The sequence below is a fragment of the Corticium candelabrum genome, chromosome 18 (genome assembly GCF_963422355.1).
Source record: "Corticium candelabrum chromosome 18, ooCorCand1.1, whole genome shotgun sequence".
NCBI lineage: Eukaryota > Metazoa > Porifera > Homoscleromorpha > Homosclerophorida > Plakinidae > Corticium > Corticium candelabrum.
The window spans coordinates 3167376-3183235 of record NC_085102.1 but is presented as its reverse complement, the minus strand read 5'-3'; the positions used below and the strand labels follow the sequence as shown (position 1 = coordinate 3183235).

General features: G+C 40.4%; 5 protein-coding genes across 5 annotated transcripts in view; 1 reads left to right on the top strand and 4 right to left on the bottom strand.

Annotated features, from left to right (window-relative positions):
* Positions 1–242: 242 nt before the first annotated feature.
* LOC134194074 (jerky protein homolog-like) lies at positions 243–2299 on the bottom strand. Its single transcript, XM_062662976.1, has one exon. It carries the CDS (start codon positions 2153–2155, stop codon positions 473–475), a length of 1683 nt encoding a protein of 560 aa, XP_062518960.1. The 5' UTR covers positions 2156–2299; the 3' UTR covers positions 243–472.
* Positions 2300–3007: 708 nt separating this feature from the next.
* On the bottom strand, positions 3008–4454 carry LOC134193666 (TNF receptor-associated factor 6-like). The gene has a single exon (XM_062662506.1). The coding sequence runs from the start codon at positions 4452–4454 to the stop codon at positions 3135–3137; it is 1320 nt and encodes a 439-aa protein (XP_062518490.1). The 3' UTR covers positions 3008–3134.
* An 886-nt stretch (positions 4455–5340) lies between these two features.
* LOC134194102 (TNF receptor-associated factor 6-like) lies at positions 5341–6895 on the bottom strand. Its single transcript, XM_062663008.1, has one exon. It carries the CDS (start codon positions 6878–6880, stop codon positions 5483–5485), a length of 1398 nt encoding a protein of 465 aa, XP_062518992.1. The 5' UTR covers positions 6881–6895; the 3' UTR covers positions 5341–5482.
* Positions 6896–7997: 1102 nt separating this feature from the next.
* Positions 7998–14687, bottom strand: LOC134194396 (uncharacterized). The gene is made up of 18 exons (XM_062663328.1): positions 14447–14687; positions 14227–14296; positions 14100–14156; positions 12836–12900; positions 12698–12778; positions 12601–12640; positions 12481–12546; positions 12367–12420; positions 12100–12224; positions 11273–11374; positions 11144–11220; positions 10925–11084; positions 10763–10829; positions 10523–10630; positions 10396–10460; positions 9762–9842; positions 9597–9697; positions 7998–8487 (listed from the first exon to the last, which is right to left on the bottom strand). The coding sequence occupies exons 1-18, from the start codon at positions 14502–14504 to the stop codon at positions 8290–8292; spliced, it is 1575 nt and encodes a 524-aa protein (XP_062519312.1). The 5' UTR covers positions 14505–14687; the 3' UTR covers positions 7998–8289.
* Positions 14688–14789: 102 nt separating this feature from the next.
* The window catches only part of LOC134194395 (outer dynein arm-docking complex subunit 2-like), a 15983-nt gene continuing 14912 nt past the window's right edge, over positions 14790–15860 (top strand). Inside the window, exons 1-2 of the mRNA XM_062663326.1 lie at positions 14790–15087; positions 15152–15215. Coding sequence (XP_062519310.1) covers positions 14840–15087; positions 15152–15215 — 312 coding nt within the window. The 5' untranslated portion in view covers positions 14790–14839. The remainder of the gene's footprint in view (positions 15088–15151; positions 15216–15860) is intronic.

Below are 15860 nucleotides of genomic sequence, written 5' to 3'. Positions count from 1 at the left end.
GAGGAGTAGTCATGCAAATGGCTACAATGGGAGTGGAAAGACTTATGGCGCCCTCGTCCTATTGCGGTAAAAGAATTCCTACCGCTTTGTCTGGCCGAAGCAGTCTATTGAAGAGAGTGGCGAGAGCAGCGGACTAAATTGGTAAAAGAGGGGTATCTTGTTATACGGGAACCGAGCACGACGGCACGAGAGGGTCTGCTACGAGGCTAGAGCCGGCGCGCGCGTTGGCCTTGCGGTGGTACAGTAGAGCCTCGCTAATCCGAATAGCTCTGTACCAGACTCCGTTCTTACCTGTTCGGATTACTGAATTTGTTCGGATTATCAAAATACGAAGCCTTGGAGACCCAGACATAGCCTTGACAATCCAGACCGTTTGCGCATACATATGTCAACAATTACATGCCTACGCAGGGACAAGAATTCTTGCAACGCAACTAACTAAGTAGGTAACCCAACAACAAGCAAAAGCAACTCATTTCTCAAAGTAGTCCGTCACCCGCGTCTGTTCAAGAGTGCTTAGTCTCTTTTTAGCTGCAAGGTCACGTAGGCTCCGAAGAACACTCAAGCTGTATTGAGTTGCTTCTGTCTGTTCCCGAAACCATGTCAAACAATCAGAGAGCATTTGAAATGCACTGCCATGAGAGATGCCAGACTGGTTTGTGCTTGAATCATGATCAGAACTTTGCATTTCATCTTCATCTGCAGCAGTCTCTTCATCACGACCGTGAGCCAAGACTTCAGTGACAATTTCATCATCATCCAAATGAGTGTAACCAGGATCCAAATTGTCTACCATTAACCACTCCTCAATTTCTGTTGAAGTCATTTCATAACCCAAAGCAGAGAAGAGAGGGGTCAAATTAGAAGAAGGCTCTTCAAATGACTCTCCTGATTCTGTGATGCCAGCAGGTTCCTGACTGCCTTCGTCAGGATAAATGGGTAGAATCTTTCTCCAAGACAATCGAATTGTTCTAGGTGTAATTTCATCCCAACTAGCGGAAACTTTATCAGAAATTTCCATCATGTTGATTCCACAAACAAAGTCAATGATTGACACACCTCTATCATTTTGAAGAATAAGATCTTGAAGCATCTTTTTCCTGTATCGGCGTTTAATGGATACTAGCACACCTTGATCCATGGGTTGAATTAACGAAGTGACATTCGGTGGAAGGAACTTTGCGATCACTTTGCCATCTGCTGATATCAGGTCTTCTTCATTCGGATGAGCAGAACAGTTGTCAAGCAGAAGGACAGCTTTATCATCCAAACCCTTTTCCCTTAACGTTTCCTGCACTACAGGAACAAACTTATGATGGAACCAGTCAGAAAATATTCCTGTGTTCACCCAAGCATTAGACTGGTTGTAGTAACTCACTGGCAAGTGATCACGATTGACGTTTTTGAAACAACGAGGATTCTTGGATTTACCTATCAAGACCAAGGGTAGTTTTATGCTACCAGACGCGTTTGAGCAGGCACTGATGGTAACACGGTCCTTTTGAGTCTTGCGCCCATCAGCAGACCTCTCAAAGTGACCAGCAAGCGTTTTCTGAGGCAGCAGCTTATGGTACAAACCTGACTCGTCACAGTTGAATATTTGTTCAGTGCTGTAATCACTATCCTTGACAAAAGCTTGGAAACGTAACACAAACTGATCAGCAGCTGGTTTATCGGCAGACAGCTTTTCTCCTTGTAAGGCCAGCTGTCTAATGCAATGACGCTTACAAAATCTCCAAAGCCAACCAGACGAGGCAACAAAGTTGCCGAAATCCTCTTCTTGAGAAGACTCCTTTAATTTCTCGTGAAGCTGCAAGGCCTTTGCTTGTAGTAGTGGGCCTGATACAGGAATGCCTTTCTCGCGCGTCTGCCGAAACCACATGAAAACAGCCCTCTCCAGCTCCTCGTAAGTAGAAAGCTTCATTGTTTTGGCAAGTCGACTCGTTCCCATTTCGGTTAGCTTCCTTTCGTATTGCCTCAGTTCAGACTCTTTCCTCTTGATATCGCTAATGGTGCTTCGACCGATTCCATATCGTTCACACAGCACAGAATAGGAGGCACTTCCCAGTTCATCCAGTATTGCTACCTTCTGCTCTATTGTTAGAGTCTTGTGAGCCCGTTTTGTCTTCTTTGTTATATCTTTGTCTGACGACATGAGAACGTGTACCCGGATATGATCAGATGTTTGTTATTTCCCGGATATCAAAGGACGTTTGCACAAGGCCTCGGAATTCTAAATGCTCTCTGGAAACTCGAGGTCAAGCAGTTAGGGACATTCGGATTAGCGAGGGTTCGGATTAACGAGGTTCGGATTAGCGAGGCTCTACTGTACCAGAATTAAGGCGCATGCACTTAACTTATTTGACGTTGGTGCGCCATTTCAGTCTTACTTTTCGCGCCATTGCGACACAAGCTCCCTCCTTTCTCCATGTCCCCTACTTTCTTTGTTAGCTCCCCATTTCTCCATGTCCCCTACTTTCTTTGTTATCTCCCCATTTCAGGGGCTGACGTGACAAGGTGCGGGGTCCGAGTCACGCTCCCACACCCTCCTGTCTACCAGCACAAAACCAAACGGCAATTTGGGAATGCGCAGTGACTTGGGTTCTGCCCCTCGTCTATCGGCCAGTCCATCGTAGTAGCAAGTCTGAGCAGTTTTCAAAAGCGGACGAAAAGGTAATCATGGTCTTGCTAAATCGAGTTTCGGCGAAAGTAAGGAGTCAATAACACATTACATTACATAGGTGTATCTAGATTAATTATTATCTGACACAATGAAGTTGGCTGGCCCAATGCTTTTGGCATTTACTGCAAAACAGGTTGCATCCCCTTGTATTGTGCATAAAGTTTTATGCTTTAGTAGTTGGATGTCTGTTAATTATAAGTGAGTCTGAATTTGTGTGAAATGTTTATGACCTAAACTGACAAGGGGTTCTATTAGTCAGATAATTGCATAACTGCATTTATCATATGTAAAATACTGCAACGACTAAACCTAACGTGTGGTTTCAAGGTTTACTATTTACCAATAATGAAAATAACAACAAACAATCTTGAACAACAACAACGCATAGGAATCTTACGAGAGCTAGATACTATCTAGACAATCTGTTACCACAAAATATTCAAAATGTTTGTCAGTGATGATTTTTCTCGAGATGAACACACAGTTTTATACAAATTGAATCATCTTTGATGTAACAACCTGACTCCAGTTCCTGGTGACTAGCAAATTGGGGAGAACCATATCCCCGATATGACAACCCTAATGCATCTGGTGGTACATGCAGACAAATATTCTCTCCTCCAACTTGTTGGTCTATGAGTTCAAAATCAAAAGAATATGGAAAAGGCCAACTCAGAGTCCTGTCAAAATCACCTCCAGTTGTATACAGAAAAACACCAAGATGGCCTCTGTTGGCAGCTTGGTCACCATTTGGATAAGTACCAATGTACAAGTGATACCCAGGATAAACATAAAAGAAACTGCTGGTGATCCATTCCATGCCACTTTTCTCTTCTTTAGATGCTCTCTTCTTCTCTTGCCAATTATCTATTGTCCAGGTAAACAAAAACTGTTTTGGGGTTTGTGGTAAAAGTGACAGGCTTCTCCTATGTATCTCTTCCGAAAGTTGCACTCTTGCTTCTGTCAGTTCATCTCTAGTTTCCGCCAATTCATCTTTAGTTTCTTCCAATTCATCTCTAGTTTCAGTCAGTTCTTCTTTCGTAGCTTTCAGTTCTTCTTTTGTTTCTTTCAGTGCACTTGCAATCAAACTAAAATGCAAACCAATGTTGTTTTCAATATGTTTGCATAAATCATGACGATTTCCTCTAAACTGACAGCCATTGTTCTCAAAATCACAATCCAGAAGACTGTTTGGACATGTTCCCTGCCTGCCAATATGATCTTTCATTTGACATCTCTGAACCATCATGCCACACTTGTACCTACACTCTATAGGATACTCATCACATTCTTCGTAATGATCTTTCAGTGCTACTTGTTTCATATTCTCTGTACAATGCTTACAGATGACAATTCGTTGAGGACAATCATTTGTCATATGATCATCAATGTCTTTTCGCATTATCCATTGCTCACATTCATTCTCACACGCAACATCCACATACTGACATTCTCTGTCATGTATTTCGCTATTTCTTAGTTCACCAGTCCACGCACATCCTTTTTCGTGTAAACAACATTTGATATTCAAGTCCAGTATTTCTCTTTTCAGTGCATTGTTAGGAAAAATATTGAATGAATTCAATTTTGTCCTACACACAGGACAAGAAGCAGACCGTTGTAAACATGGCGTCAAGCAGCTGCTGCAAAACTGGTGGCCACATCGAGTTAGCACTGGTTCTCTAAATGCTAGATGACAGATAGGGCATGTCAACCTGGTACTGAGCGGTTCTACAAACTCGTCATCAAAACCACGTGCTGCAGTAGCCATATTGATAGATATTAATGCGCATGCACAGTTAGCTAGTAGTTACTCCTACGCGTGTAACCAAAGTAGAACCCGTACAATGAGATATCTCTATCCATGCACTTAATTTCTCTTGTACTTAGTGTCTTGTTCAGAAACGACAATAGTTAGCTTATACATGTACCTCTAGCGAATTTAACGTTAAATTGCAATCAAAATACCAGACAACGAACAGAGGATCAATGCCTTATTTAACTTTTAGGTGCCTCTAAAAATCATAGTAAGGACTTTGAGAGCAGTACGTAACATCCAAGCACAAGTACGTGCCCTAAAACTTTTTCAATCTCTAGCTAATTTATAATAGAGCTTCTCGAAATATATCGAGTGTTAATCATATAAAAAGGTACAGATCTCATACTGTTATTCCCGAGCGTAGCGAGGCTTCTAATCTGGCGCACAACCGAAAGGGGCCTTGTCCTATATGGCTCTCCATCGAGCTCTTGGTGTGGTGTGGTGTGGTGTGGTGTGGTGTGGTGTGGTGTGGTGTGTGTGTGTGTGTGTGTGTGTGTGTGTGTGTGTGTGTGTGTGTGTGTGTGTGTGTGTGTGTGTGTGTGTGTGTGTGTGTGTCTGTGTCTGTGTGTCTGTGTGTGTGCGCGCGCGCTTTGTGCGTGTTTTTTTGTGCATGAGCGTGTGCGTGTGTGTGGCGTGTGTGTGTGTGTGTGTGTGTGTGTGTGTGTGTGTGTGTGTGTGTGTGTGCGTGTGTGTGAAGACCTACTTACCAAAATAGATCAAATTGATTTTGACTGAAGATGAATGAGCAAATTAATGCAATGTGCAATATACGTGTTGACCAGTGTAGAATTAATAAATTATAAGACATAGTGATCAAACGAAAATTTATTCACTGTATTTCAATAATACATAATCACATTTCATGCTCTAATCTATAAACAACTAAAATGCACATGCAATCGCATCATAATATGAGCAATGTCACAATGTTTATATGTAGGTATAAGATTGCAGCTCAAGGAACATATTAAAAATTCATGTCATTCATGATCATCCTCTTTCTTGACATTTACACACAATTTTATACAAATTGAATCATCTTTGATGTAGCAACGAGACTCCAAATCCTCGTGACTGGCTAACTTTGCATTACCGTATCCTACACGGCATGTAGAGCATTCCAGTGCATTTCCATATGGTGGTGATAATTGGCCGCAGATATTCTTCCCTCCTACTTGTTGATCGACTAGCTCAAAATCGAAAGAAAACGGGAATGGCCATCTGACTGTCTCGTCGAATTGGCCCTCGGTGGCAAAAAGGACAACACCAAGATAGCCTGTGTAATCAGTCGTGAATCCATTTGGATAAACACCGATGTATAGACGATAGCCAGGATATACATAAAATGGGCCACTGCTGATCTTTCCTGTTGCATCATTTTTCTCTTTAAAGGCTCTCACCTTCTCATGCCAATTATCTATTGTCCAAGTGAATATAAACTGTTTTGGTGTCTGTGGCGAAAGAGACAAGCTCCTCCTATGCACTTCTATAGATAGTTGCACTGATGTTTCTGTTAGTTCATCTCTAGTTTCTGCCAGTTCGTCTTTCGTTTCTGCCAGTTCGTTTCTTGTTTCTTCCAGTTCATCTCTCGTAACTGTCAATTCTTCTATTGCATCATGGAGTTCTTGTTTGGTGGTGTCGAGTTTAAGTTCGTTTGCAGCTAGTCTTTGCTTCGTTTCTTTCAGTGAACTTGCGATCAGACCAAGATGAAAGACAACGTTGCTTTCAATGTGTTTGCTTAAATCATGACGATTGCCTTTAAACTGACAGCCATCGTCCTTGTAATCACAATCGAAAGGAATGTTAGGACATGATGATGCAATATGATCTTCTATTTGACATCTCTGAACCATCATGCCACACTTGTACGTGCAGTCCACAGGATACTCGTCACATGTTTTGTAATGAACCTCCAGTTCTACTCGCTTCATATTGAGATCGCAATGCGTACAGGATATCATTCCTTCAGGACAATGATTGGCCATATGATCATCCATGTCCTTTCGCATTACCAACTGCTCACATCCATTCACACACGCAACATCCACATATTGACATTCTCTGTGGTGATCCCTACCATACCTTAGCTCACCATTCCAAGCACATCCTTTCTCATGTGACCAACATTTGACTTTCAAGTCCAATATTTCTCTCTTCATTGCATTGTTGGGAAAAGTATTTGTTGATTGCAATTCTGTCCTACACACGGGGCAAGACGCAGACCGATACAGACAGAGCGTCATACAACTGCTGCAAAAATGGTGGCCACATTGAGTTAGAGTTGGTTCTCTGCAAGCTAGTTGACAAATAGGACATGTAAACTTCTCGTCGAGTGGTTCTACGAACACAGCATCAAAGCCTTGTGGTACATCAGCCATACGAAAGACTGGAGAGTCTCTACAGTCACGCACCTACATATGACCTTGTGGGGACTGTATTAAGTAAATCCGGGTACCCTCCACGCCTAACGTTGTCGACACGTATTGGTGTGAAGCTGTTGTGTGCTCAGTACAGCGGGCACATGCACGCTATCTTGAAGAGTACTCTTTGCGTCACTATGCGATCGTCGTACCCTTTACCAATCATGTTCCTAACAACTGTTGAGTGATTAATTAGAGTTAAATAATTAATTAATTTTGTGGTGTCCGACGTGGAGATATAATAGTTAATATTGACTCGAAAATTGCTTAGTTATGCATGTAGTAGAGCGCAGAGGCAACGCTGAAGATACCATTACAAACAAAATATTTGAAAGTCTGAATTAATTAATTAATATAATAGTGAAGTCGCCCCAAGCACCAATAGATAATATTGTTAATTAAGAATGTTACAAGTACTTTAGTTATTAATACTAGAGAGTGTGTTTATCTGTTTCAACCACTACTACATACCTGACTTTGGACCTGACCATATGGCTTGATGATTGACCCATGACCAAACGATTCTCAGTTGTCATGTATTGTTGTACAACAGTGAATGGAGTTGGACATTATACACGTAGTAATGTACTGTGCATGGCCCACTTCAGTGTTGACGCTAGAAATGCTCAAGGGCATGCAATTCAGATCCATGGCGTGTCTGATTAGCTTTTTGTGTCTGTAGATCACTGTACTATCTGTCTGTTCTAAGTGTACAGTTACCTAAATCAGAGGTAGAAATTTTAAAGAACCTGTACTGTCTATCTCTTCTGTTGTTTTATGTATCACTGTACTGTACTGAAATCTAAATAGGGTTATCTAAATTGCTGTTTAACTTGGGCTGATGGTCAGGCTTAAATTAGCACAGAAAAGTCACTGTGTATATCAGGGTCGCCCTACAAGAAATGGCATGACCTTTGTGTAGACATCGTGTAGCCATTGTAACCGTGGGGTATTGGTGATCGCTCGCATTTGAACGCTGTCTGTAGTTCTGATTTTACAACTGCAGCAGTTTTTGACTGCATCTGGATATAGGTCATGTCACCATAGCTAGATTGCATGCCCTACATAGCTTCAACCTTCCAGACAGACCACAGTGTATCTGGACAGTACACAACAATTTCTATTATCATTTTTGTATACAGACAACAATGATACTAGCAGCAAGGTACAAAGTGACATTCAAATAAAAACTGCATATAGATTTTACCACAAAAGTACTCGAAGCAAACTTTCTTAATACTGATTGTAAACAGAATACACCACAGTCCAATGTGACAATCCATAACTCATCATACCAACATATATAATCTATAATACGCAATTATCACAGTCAATCCGACAGCCTATAGTGACTAATAAATACAGTACTATAAAACTTTCCGAATTTTTAAAACAAACAAGCTGCTGAGCAAGAAGTAGAGTGCAGTTATGAGAAAAACTACGATGTATCCCAATCCTATGGCACAGCCCAACTTTCCAGAATGACCAGGCAGCGAAGCATCTTGAACATAATCAAGAACAAAACCAGCCACAGGAGTAGCCAAAAGTTGAGGAAGCACAAGAGCCTGCGATGATAAATTACATTAGCAAAAGTACAAGCACAAACCTTCAAACACAAATTAAAGGACAAGAGAAATTAACATAATTTCATTGTGCACGCCTCTCCCTCTCTATCAGCAAAATGTGGTATGCTTACAGCACCATGTTCTCATAGCACTACCAACCCAGGGCTGTAGGAGCCGGTCCACCAGACCACTTTTTCCTAAGGTGAACTTTTACCAAAGGCCTAATTCAGAGCTGCAGGAACCACATATGCATGCAGTCTGGTTAGTCCAGTTTGCCGGGGTATCTTAAAAAATTGGACTTTGGACAGTCGACAATTACACAAAACTTCTGATTGATATATAGGTGATTAAATATCTATTATATTTACAGTTGAAGCAAAAGTAAATTGTATATCATCTTGAATTGCTATTTACGCTGCCCAGAGGACTGATGTCATTGAGTAGCCCATACTACAGTAATTGTTGGCAAATAAAAGTAAGTAATCAATAACCCATTGTACATAGTATGCTGGAAGACCGCTCTCTCGCACTAATGGACCACACCCTCTTAGCGCACATGAGGCCTGACCACTTTTCAAATGTTTCCTACGGGCCTACAACCAGCCGAAAAAGCAAGCACACACTAGTCCGAATCGTTACCATTTGATATCAACCTATGATACAGTAGACTAAAAGTTTTAAATCCTCTTTGAGAAAGAACGACAAAAAAGAGGCAAAGAGAAGAAAAGCGAAAGTTTACATTGACTCCATGTAGTGTTTCAATGCTAAATAGCTCAGTAACCTGCTAAAAGGGTATACGAGCAAATAAATAAACTTAGCATCAACTATGATCTCACTGTACATAAAAATGTAAAACAAATGTGCAACCAAGCATGAATACAACAGCTAACTAGCCCTTTAGACAGAAAACGATTGACTCCTTAGAATGTCCCTAACTAATACAAATACACTGCAAACAAACAGGAAGGCAGACAGGCAGGTAAGTAAATTAGATTTCTAGCCCTAAAATAACCACTACTGCAACACACGACAGAAATGTAGGCATTGAAACCACTTAGCATGATGAACAGCATTGAGTAAAATGTTGAAGCACAGACATTACAAACTACCTGATGCCACACTGCCAGGTCTTTAGCTCGATCTTTGTCATCGGGCAAAACATCCATGACAAGAGCGAAGTCCACAGACACGTACAATCCATAACTAATACCTGAGTAACAGTAAGCGCAAGCATAAGTAATGACGTAATTGCTCTCATTGCCATTTCTACTCACCAAATAACAAAGCAACGGCTATTGCAACATAGTATTTGGGAACGAAAGCAATAATCGTAGCACTAACGCTCATAATCAAAGCTAAACAAAAAAACTGATTGAAAGATCAGATGATGACAGTACAATCAAGAAAAATTAGAGAAGCAAATACAACATCATAGTTAGACTAAAATGGCTGACTATAGTCTGTGTAAGTGATGCCAACCAACTCATGTAAATGTCAACATTTATGAATGCAAATTAAATTAAAGAAAATTTTTCATCGTGGTTGTATTTTCTAGTTTAGAACAATGACATCAGTAGAATTCATTAAGAGGTTATATTACAAGTCCAATGCACTTTGGATGGTTTGATTGACTCCTTTCTGCACTACATGGCATATTGATATTGTGGCCTGGCATGCATATGCTCACACACACACACACACACTCACTCACACACACACACACACACACACACACACACACACACACACACACACACACACAAACATGCTCGCATGCACACACACATGCGCACACACACACACACACACACACACACACACACACACATTGATGTCTACCCTGGAGACATCACAATCTGACAATACACTTGCTATTATTCAATGAAGCAATAAATAGCGCAGCATTACCTGCACCAAACACAAAAGGCTTTCTCCTCTGTAGCCTGTCAGACAGATAACCACTACTGGCAGAGCTATACAGTCACAATACAACATCATCTCTCAAACACCAGTAGCATCCTACAAATACATTTACCACAGTGCGGCTCCTATCAACAGTGGCAGCATTGCCATAGAAACAGCTGACTCCGCACACATGCAATTGGGGAGATCAACCATATCAGCCAACCAGTACTGCAAAAACCTACAATAACAAATTTTTATTTAACATGCCAAAATTCATAATTTCTGCTCTTGCCGACCATCTCTTGTATGCAAACACATGTCATGCCAGTAAAGCAAAATACTTTGATTAGACACTATACATGGCTCTTACCCCAAAACCGTTGAAACGCCCATCTGCATCAGAAATCGTGTGATAAACACCCAACGAAAATTATAATCTAAAGACAGTCAATCAATAATCTGCTTTATGAAACATTAAAATGCATTAATGATATCGAATTTTCATATCTTTAAATAAATGTCGGATGCTCACCTTTCAGTGGCTCACAATAACTCAGTAGTACAACCTTCCATCCAACTGGATCGTGTACTTTGGCTTTGGATGGTCTTTCTTTGATGGTTATGACCGTAATTGTTACTGTCACAACCAAAACAGCATACATAATACTGAACGTCCAAGCAGCACCTATGGTCTACATGCAACCACATATCTAGATTGGTTACACAATCTGGTTATTAAAATTTGTTATGCCTTATAGAAGACTCCAACTCCGGCTCCTGACATCATGCCGAGGACAATCATCGTTCCCATCAGACCGGATCCAAATCCTAAATACGGTTTTTGTACACAAGCGTATAGCAATACCTAACAATTAATTACCTCTGACTGATGGGTGCGTCATGTCAGCCATGAGACCATTGTATGCAACATTCAGAATTGCATAACTTCCCGTTCCAATCAAGAAAAATAGACTGTAAAGGACTGACAAAACAAAACCAATAAAAACAGCATAAATACGTACAAAATTCTAAACATACATACAAGTATGTACCTTATTGATATAAATACAAACAAGTTTTTTATTGATACAAATACTGTATTACAAATAGTACAGTAGAACCTTGCTAGTCCGAACAGCCCTGTGCCAAGCCCAGTTTGGATTAGTATAGTAAAGTTGTTCGGGTTACCAAAACATGTAGCCTTGAAGATCCAGACCTTGTGTCGAACACCCAGAGCACTGGCACATTTACGTATGTCTTCACATACGTCTCATGTTTGTGGTTAAAGAACACAGCTGCAACGATTACATACTTCTAAATACTGTGTCAGTCATGATTTAAAATAGTCAGATACGTGCATTTGCTAAAACTAGATTAGTGCATGTTGCAGCAACTCACAGATGAGGCAGCCTAATAGAATCTGGGTATGCAAGGCAGGGCATCAAAGGTAATTCGTACTAGCGAGATTCTACTGTAATAGCCTTTAATAATTCTAAATTACTATACACACTGTTACTATCTACATGTAGCTAAATAATAAACATAAACAAGAAAAAAAACCATACAAGTTTGAAAAGCATAAGTGCACTACTATCATCAGGACAGTAGCATTGCCAAAGTTGCCAAAGAAATACAGTCCACACATCTCAAACTTCTGCTTTTATCAACTCTCTGCGTATTAAATTTTCTTAATTGAATATTGCATACCAACGTCTTGGACATGATCCGCTGATTCAGTTGCACTAGAGTTTGTATTGTTCGCACAAACTGGTTTCTCAACATGACTGCAGTAGTCAGAACCATTGCCCAAATGCACAAGGCTCTTACATCCCCTGTAAACAACAACGCATCACAATATGTAACTACGGAAGGCATTAAACACAACAATATCACAATAATATATGTAAATAATGTAAATAATAACAAAACACTTAAATAGTATGATATCAGTCAGTTGAGATTGGTACAACTCACTTTGATTCATACTTCATATTTCTTGCTATCACAACCATTCCAACAAAACCAATACTAAAGATTTTCAGTGCATTGTGTTACTCATGCATAATTGCTATCAACTGATAAGCAAACCTCATGAGAGCAGTGCCAAAAACCATAACTGGACGTCTCTTACCGTACTTCGTCTGAATACGATCGCTACAACAAAATCAATAAGCAGTCTTGCTGAGATCAAAATACCATATTTCGTACCTCAGCATGCCCACAAGTGGACTTGCAAAAAATGTAAGAACTGTAGACAAACATCAATATCAACAAAATTCTTGATGTGACATAAGTGAGAGTTTACCTGAAGACATTGCTACGATAATGCCTAGAGTATGCCCCTTCGCCTTGTCTCCCACTAAGTGTTGAATTTGTGAAGGAACGACTACATTCAAAGTGAATAGTGTAACTGTAAAATAGTAAGTAGAACGTCATCGCTTACCTTCAACCGATAAGAGCAGAAACATGAACTGCATGCCAAACCAAGTCACATTGAGAAAGAGCATTCTACAGCAAGCAAAAGTGCATTACAGGTTGTTGTTAGCGATTAAGTAATGTAAACAAGAGAAATCTGTTGTATCATTGTCTGTCAATCAAAATGCCTGTCTTTACATTACATACAGTGTGTTCTTATCATAACAAAACATTACTAACTTTACAACTTACATATTAAATTAATTACTTATTTATTAACTAACTAATTAAATTATCAATTAATCCCACCATTGAATTCGATTAAAGTCTGCTCAAAGAATCTAGAGCCTGTGAAAGAATTTCCAAAACTTGGGAGGTTAGAGCATCTACGTTATTGATTTGCATACCGTTCAAGAAGACATATGATTAGATGGGTCACGTCTCCGAACAGAACAACCTCATCAATCCTTCTTACTGATACTCTGTTCGCTCATGTTTATTGCAAGAAGCACACCTTTGCTCTGCTTAGACAGAGCCGCTGATAGTACAGCCATGGCCGTAAAAATATTCGAAATTGGTACAGTACTTTCGTTACAGAGCAATTACCGAGAACTTCTGGTACTAGCTATAGATAATTAATTCAATAATTTATTTCTTTGAGATTTTTGTGTGTCACTGTGTGACTATGTATACCCAGATCCAACAATCAGCACACTTCTAGTATCCAAAAATAGCATTAATAGTAACTGTGACAAACTTCCATGCTACAGCTCAAAGCAAGAAATTGAAATCAAGTGCTCAACCACGCCTTTTAGAGTGTGTTACAATCTGAATCTACTTCCACTGGCTCTGCTAGACACAACAAACAAATTGCATTACTATTTGTTACCATTTTGTTGTTTTCAAAAATCTCTTCACTGTTTGAAGGATTTCCCTGAAAAAATCTAACCATTTATAAAATTTGATATCTGCAATACCATCTAATATTTATATTAGCTGCACCATCAAATTACAAATTGGAGCAGATATTGAAGTAATAGTGGGAACTGCATGGCAACCATTGTTGCATGCTCATTGAGTACTAAAATTAGAACAGGGTTACAGCATATTTCAGTCTCCGCCCCAATCACCTAAGTTTCTAACCACAACTCCCACTGGCTCCAATTTCTTTAAACCGACTTTAGTCGATCAGATCAAGCAATACATGAAAATATTTTATTGATATCCACGGTGTACGCCCATTTTGCTCTTAGAATTGTGCACACGAGTAAAAAGCCTCAAACTGTTATTACCTTGTGCGGGACAGCAATGGTGGAAACCACGCCTCACCACTGTTAGCAACCAGTTCTCTACACATTCACACACACACGATTTACAGTCAACTCCTGCTGTCAATAGTTAATTTCATCAGTTGCATACTCTCCCTCTGACGCATTTTCCGCGCCTTCGCTGCCCTCCTCGCTCTCATCCACTAACTTTAGATGAACAACTGAAGACACAAAATCAGTCACGTGACGTCATTGACCACTAGAAACTGATCACATCACAACACGAGCACAGCGCTACGTACAATACTGACCACTCACTTTGTACAAATCGTAACAACTAAACTACTTAATTAAGCTGTGTACTTCTCTACCTTCCAACTCATCACCGTCATTGTCCTTCGCTTTAGAATTAGACCACGACACTGACATGACGGCTGTGGTATAAAGCAAGCCGTAAAAGCGACTCGCACGCAAAAGCTTTCCAGATCTAAGTTAGCTACGCAGTTGCTTCAGACCAGCATCGCCTTAGTAAATGACTATCCGGGACTCAAGTCTTTAAACTGTTTGAGTCACGTGATAAGAAAAAGTAGACGAAAGCAAATTATTTCCTTTCATAAACGTATTTGATGAGAGAAACTCAATACAATACTTTGTCCTCTGACTATTACACAACAGAATGTAAAAATGGTTAAGTCTTTACGCATGCGTGAAACTCGTTCCATAGCAACCACCAAACGCCGCTCGCGCTCCGTTTTCACTTCACGATGGGAGCCACTCTCTCAACAAGAGCTGAATGGACGTCAGCAGCAGGCGGAAAAGGATCTGGAGGAAAGCTTGAATTTAGTAAGCAGAACGAGAGTCTGCTGAATGACCTAGCGCGCTACGTCGACAGTTTGGTGACTGAACATGAGCGGGAAGCAGACGTTCTCTTCAAGCGGCCGTTCCAATGGAAGAGTCGCCTTGTTGCTTCTGATTTTCAACGCCTGACGTCGGGAGACGACTATGATTTGTCGTAAGAGTGCTGGCGCGGTAGAGTGTGCGCGGAATGATTGTGTTTTGTTGTTGCGGCCTTGCAGAGATAATCTTGTTGCGAGTACTGGTCTTGCAAGTTCTGGAGAGCCACTTCTGCAAGTGAAGCAAGTAAGGCAGGATTTGTAAGAGAATGTGAAAGGGTTTTCGTTGTGTGTGTGTGTGTGTGTCTGTCTGTCTGTCTGTCTGTCTGTCTGTCTGTCTGTCTGTCAAATTTTCATATATTTTTATACATCAAATCTAATACAGGTGAAACTAAAGTAACAGCTAATGAACAACAAGTGTCACAACTACAATTACAATTACCTAAATAACAATTATCATTAAAAAGCTCCCCTACGGAGCCTACAGACCAAAATTTAGTTTACTGTATTGAAATTTGAACGACATCTAGACTCTGGCCAGCTTTCTGTCCGTATGTTACTCTGATCATCTTTTAGCCAACACCGAGGCATTGCAACGCTGAAGTTGTACTGACAAACGTTTTCTCCAATGTGTCTTAAATCTGAGGGATTGTTTCTTTCTTCTTCATCTCTATATAGATTGGAAAGTTTATTGAGGAACGCTGATGCTTCTTCTCCCCACCCACCAAAGTGTTCGAAAACTAGTGGAATAAGGGCAGGAGTGTACCCTCCAGGCAACTGCTCTTTAGAATATTTGTTATGTTTGATGTCTTCTCTCCTTCTTGCTGCAGCTCCATCCATATTTGCTGCCCTTTGCAGAATGTCCTGTCTCCAGGGGTGAGCAAGGGCCACA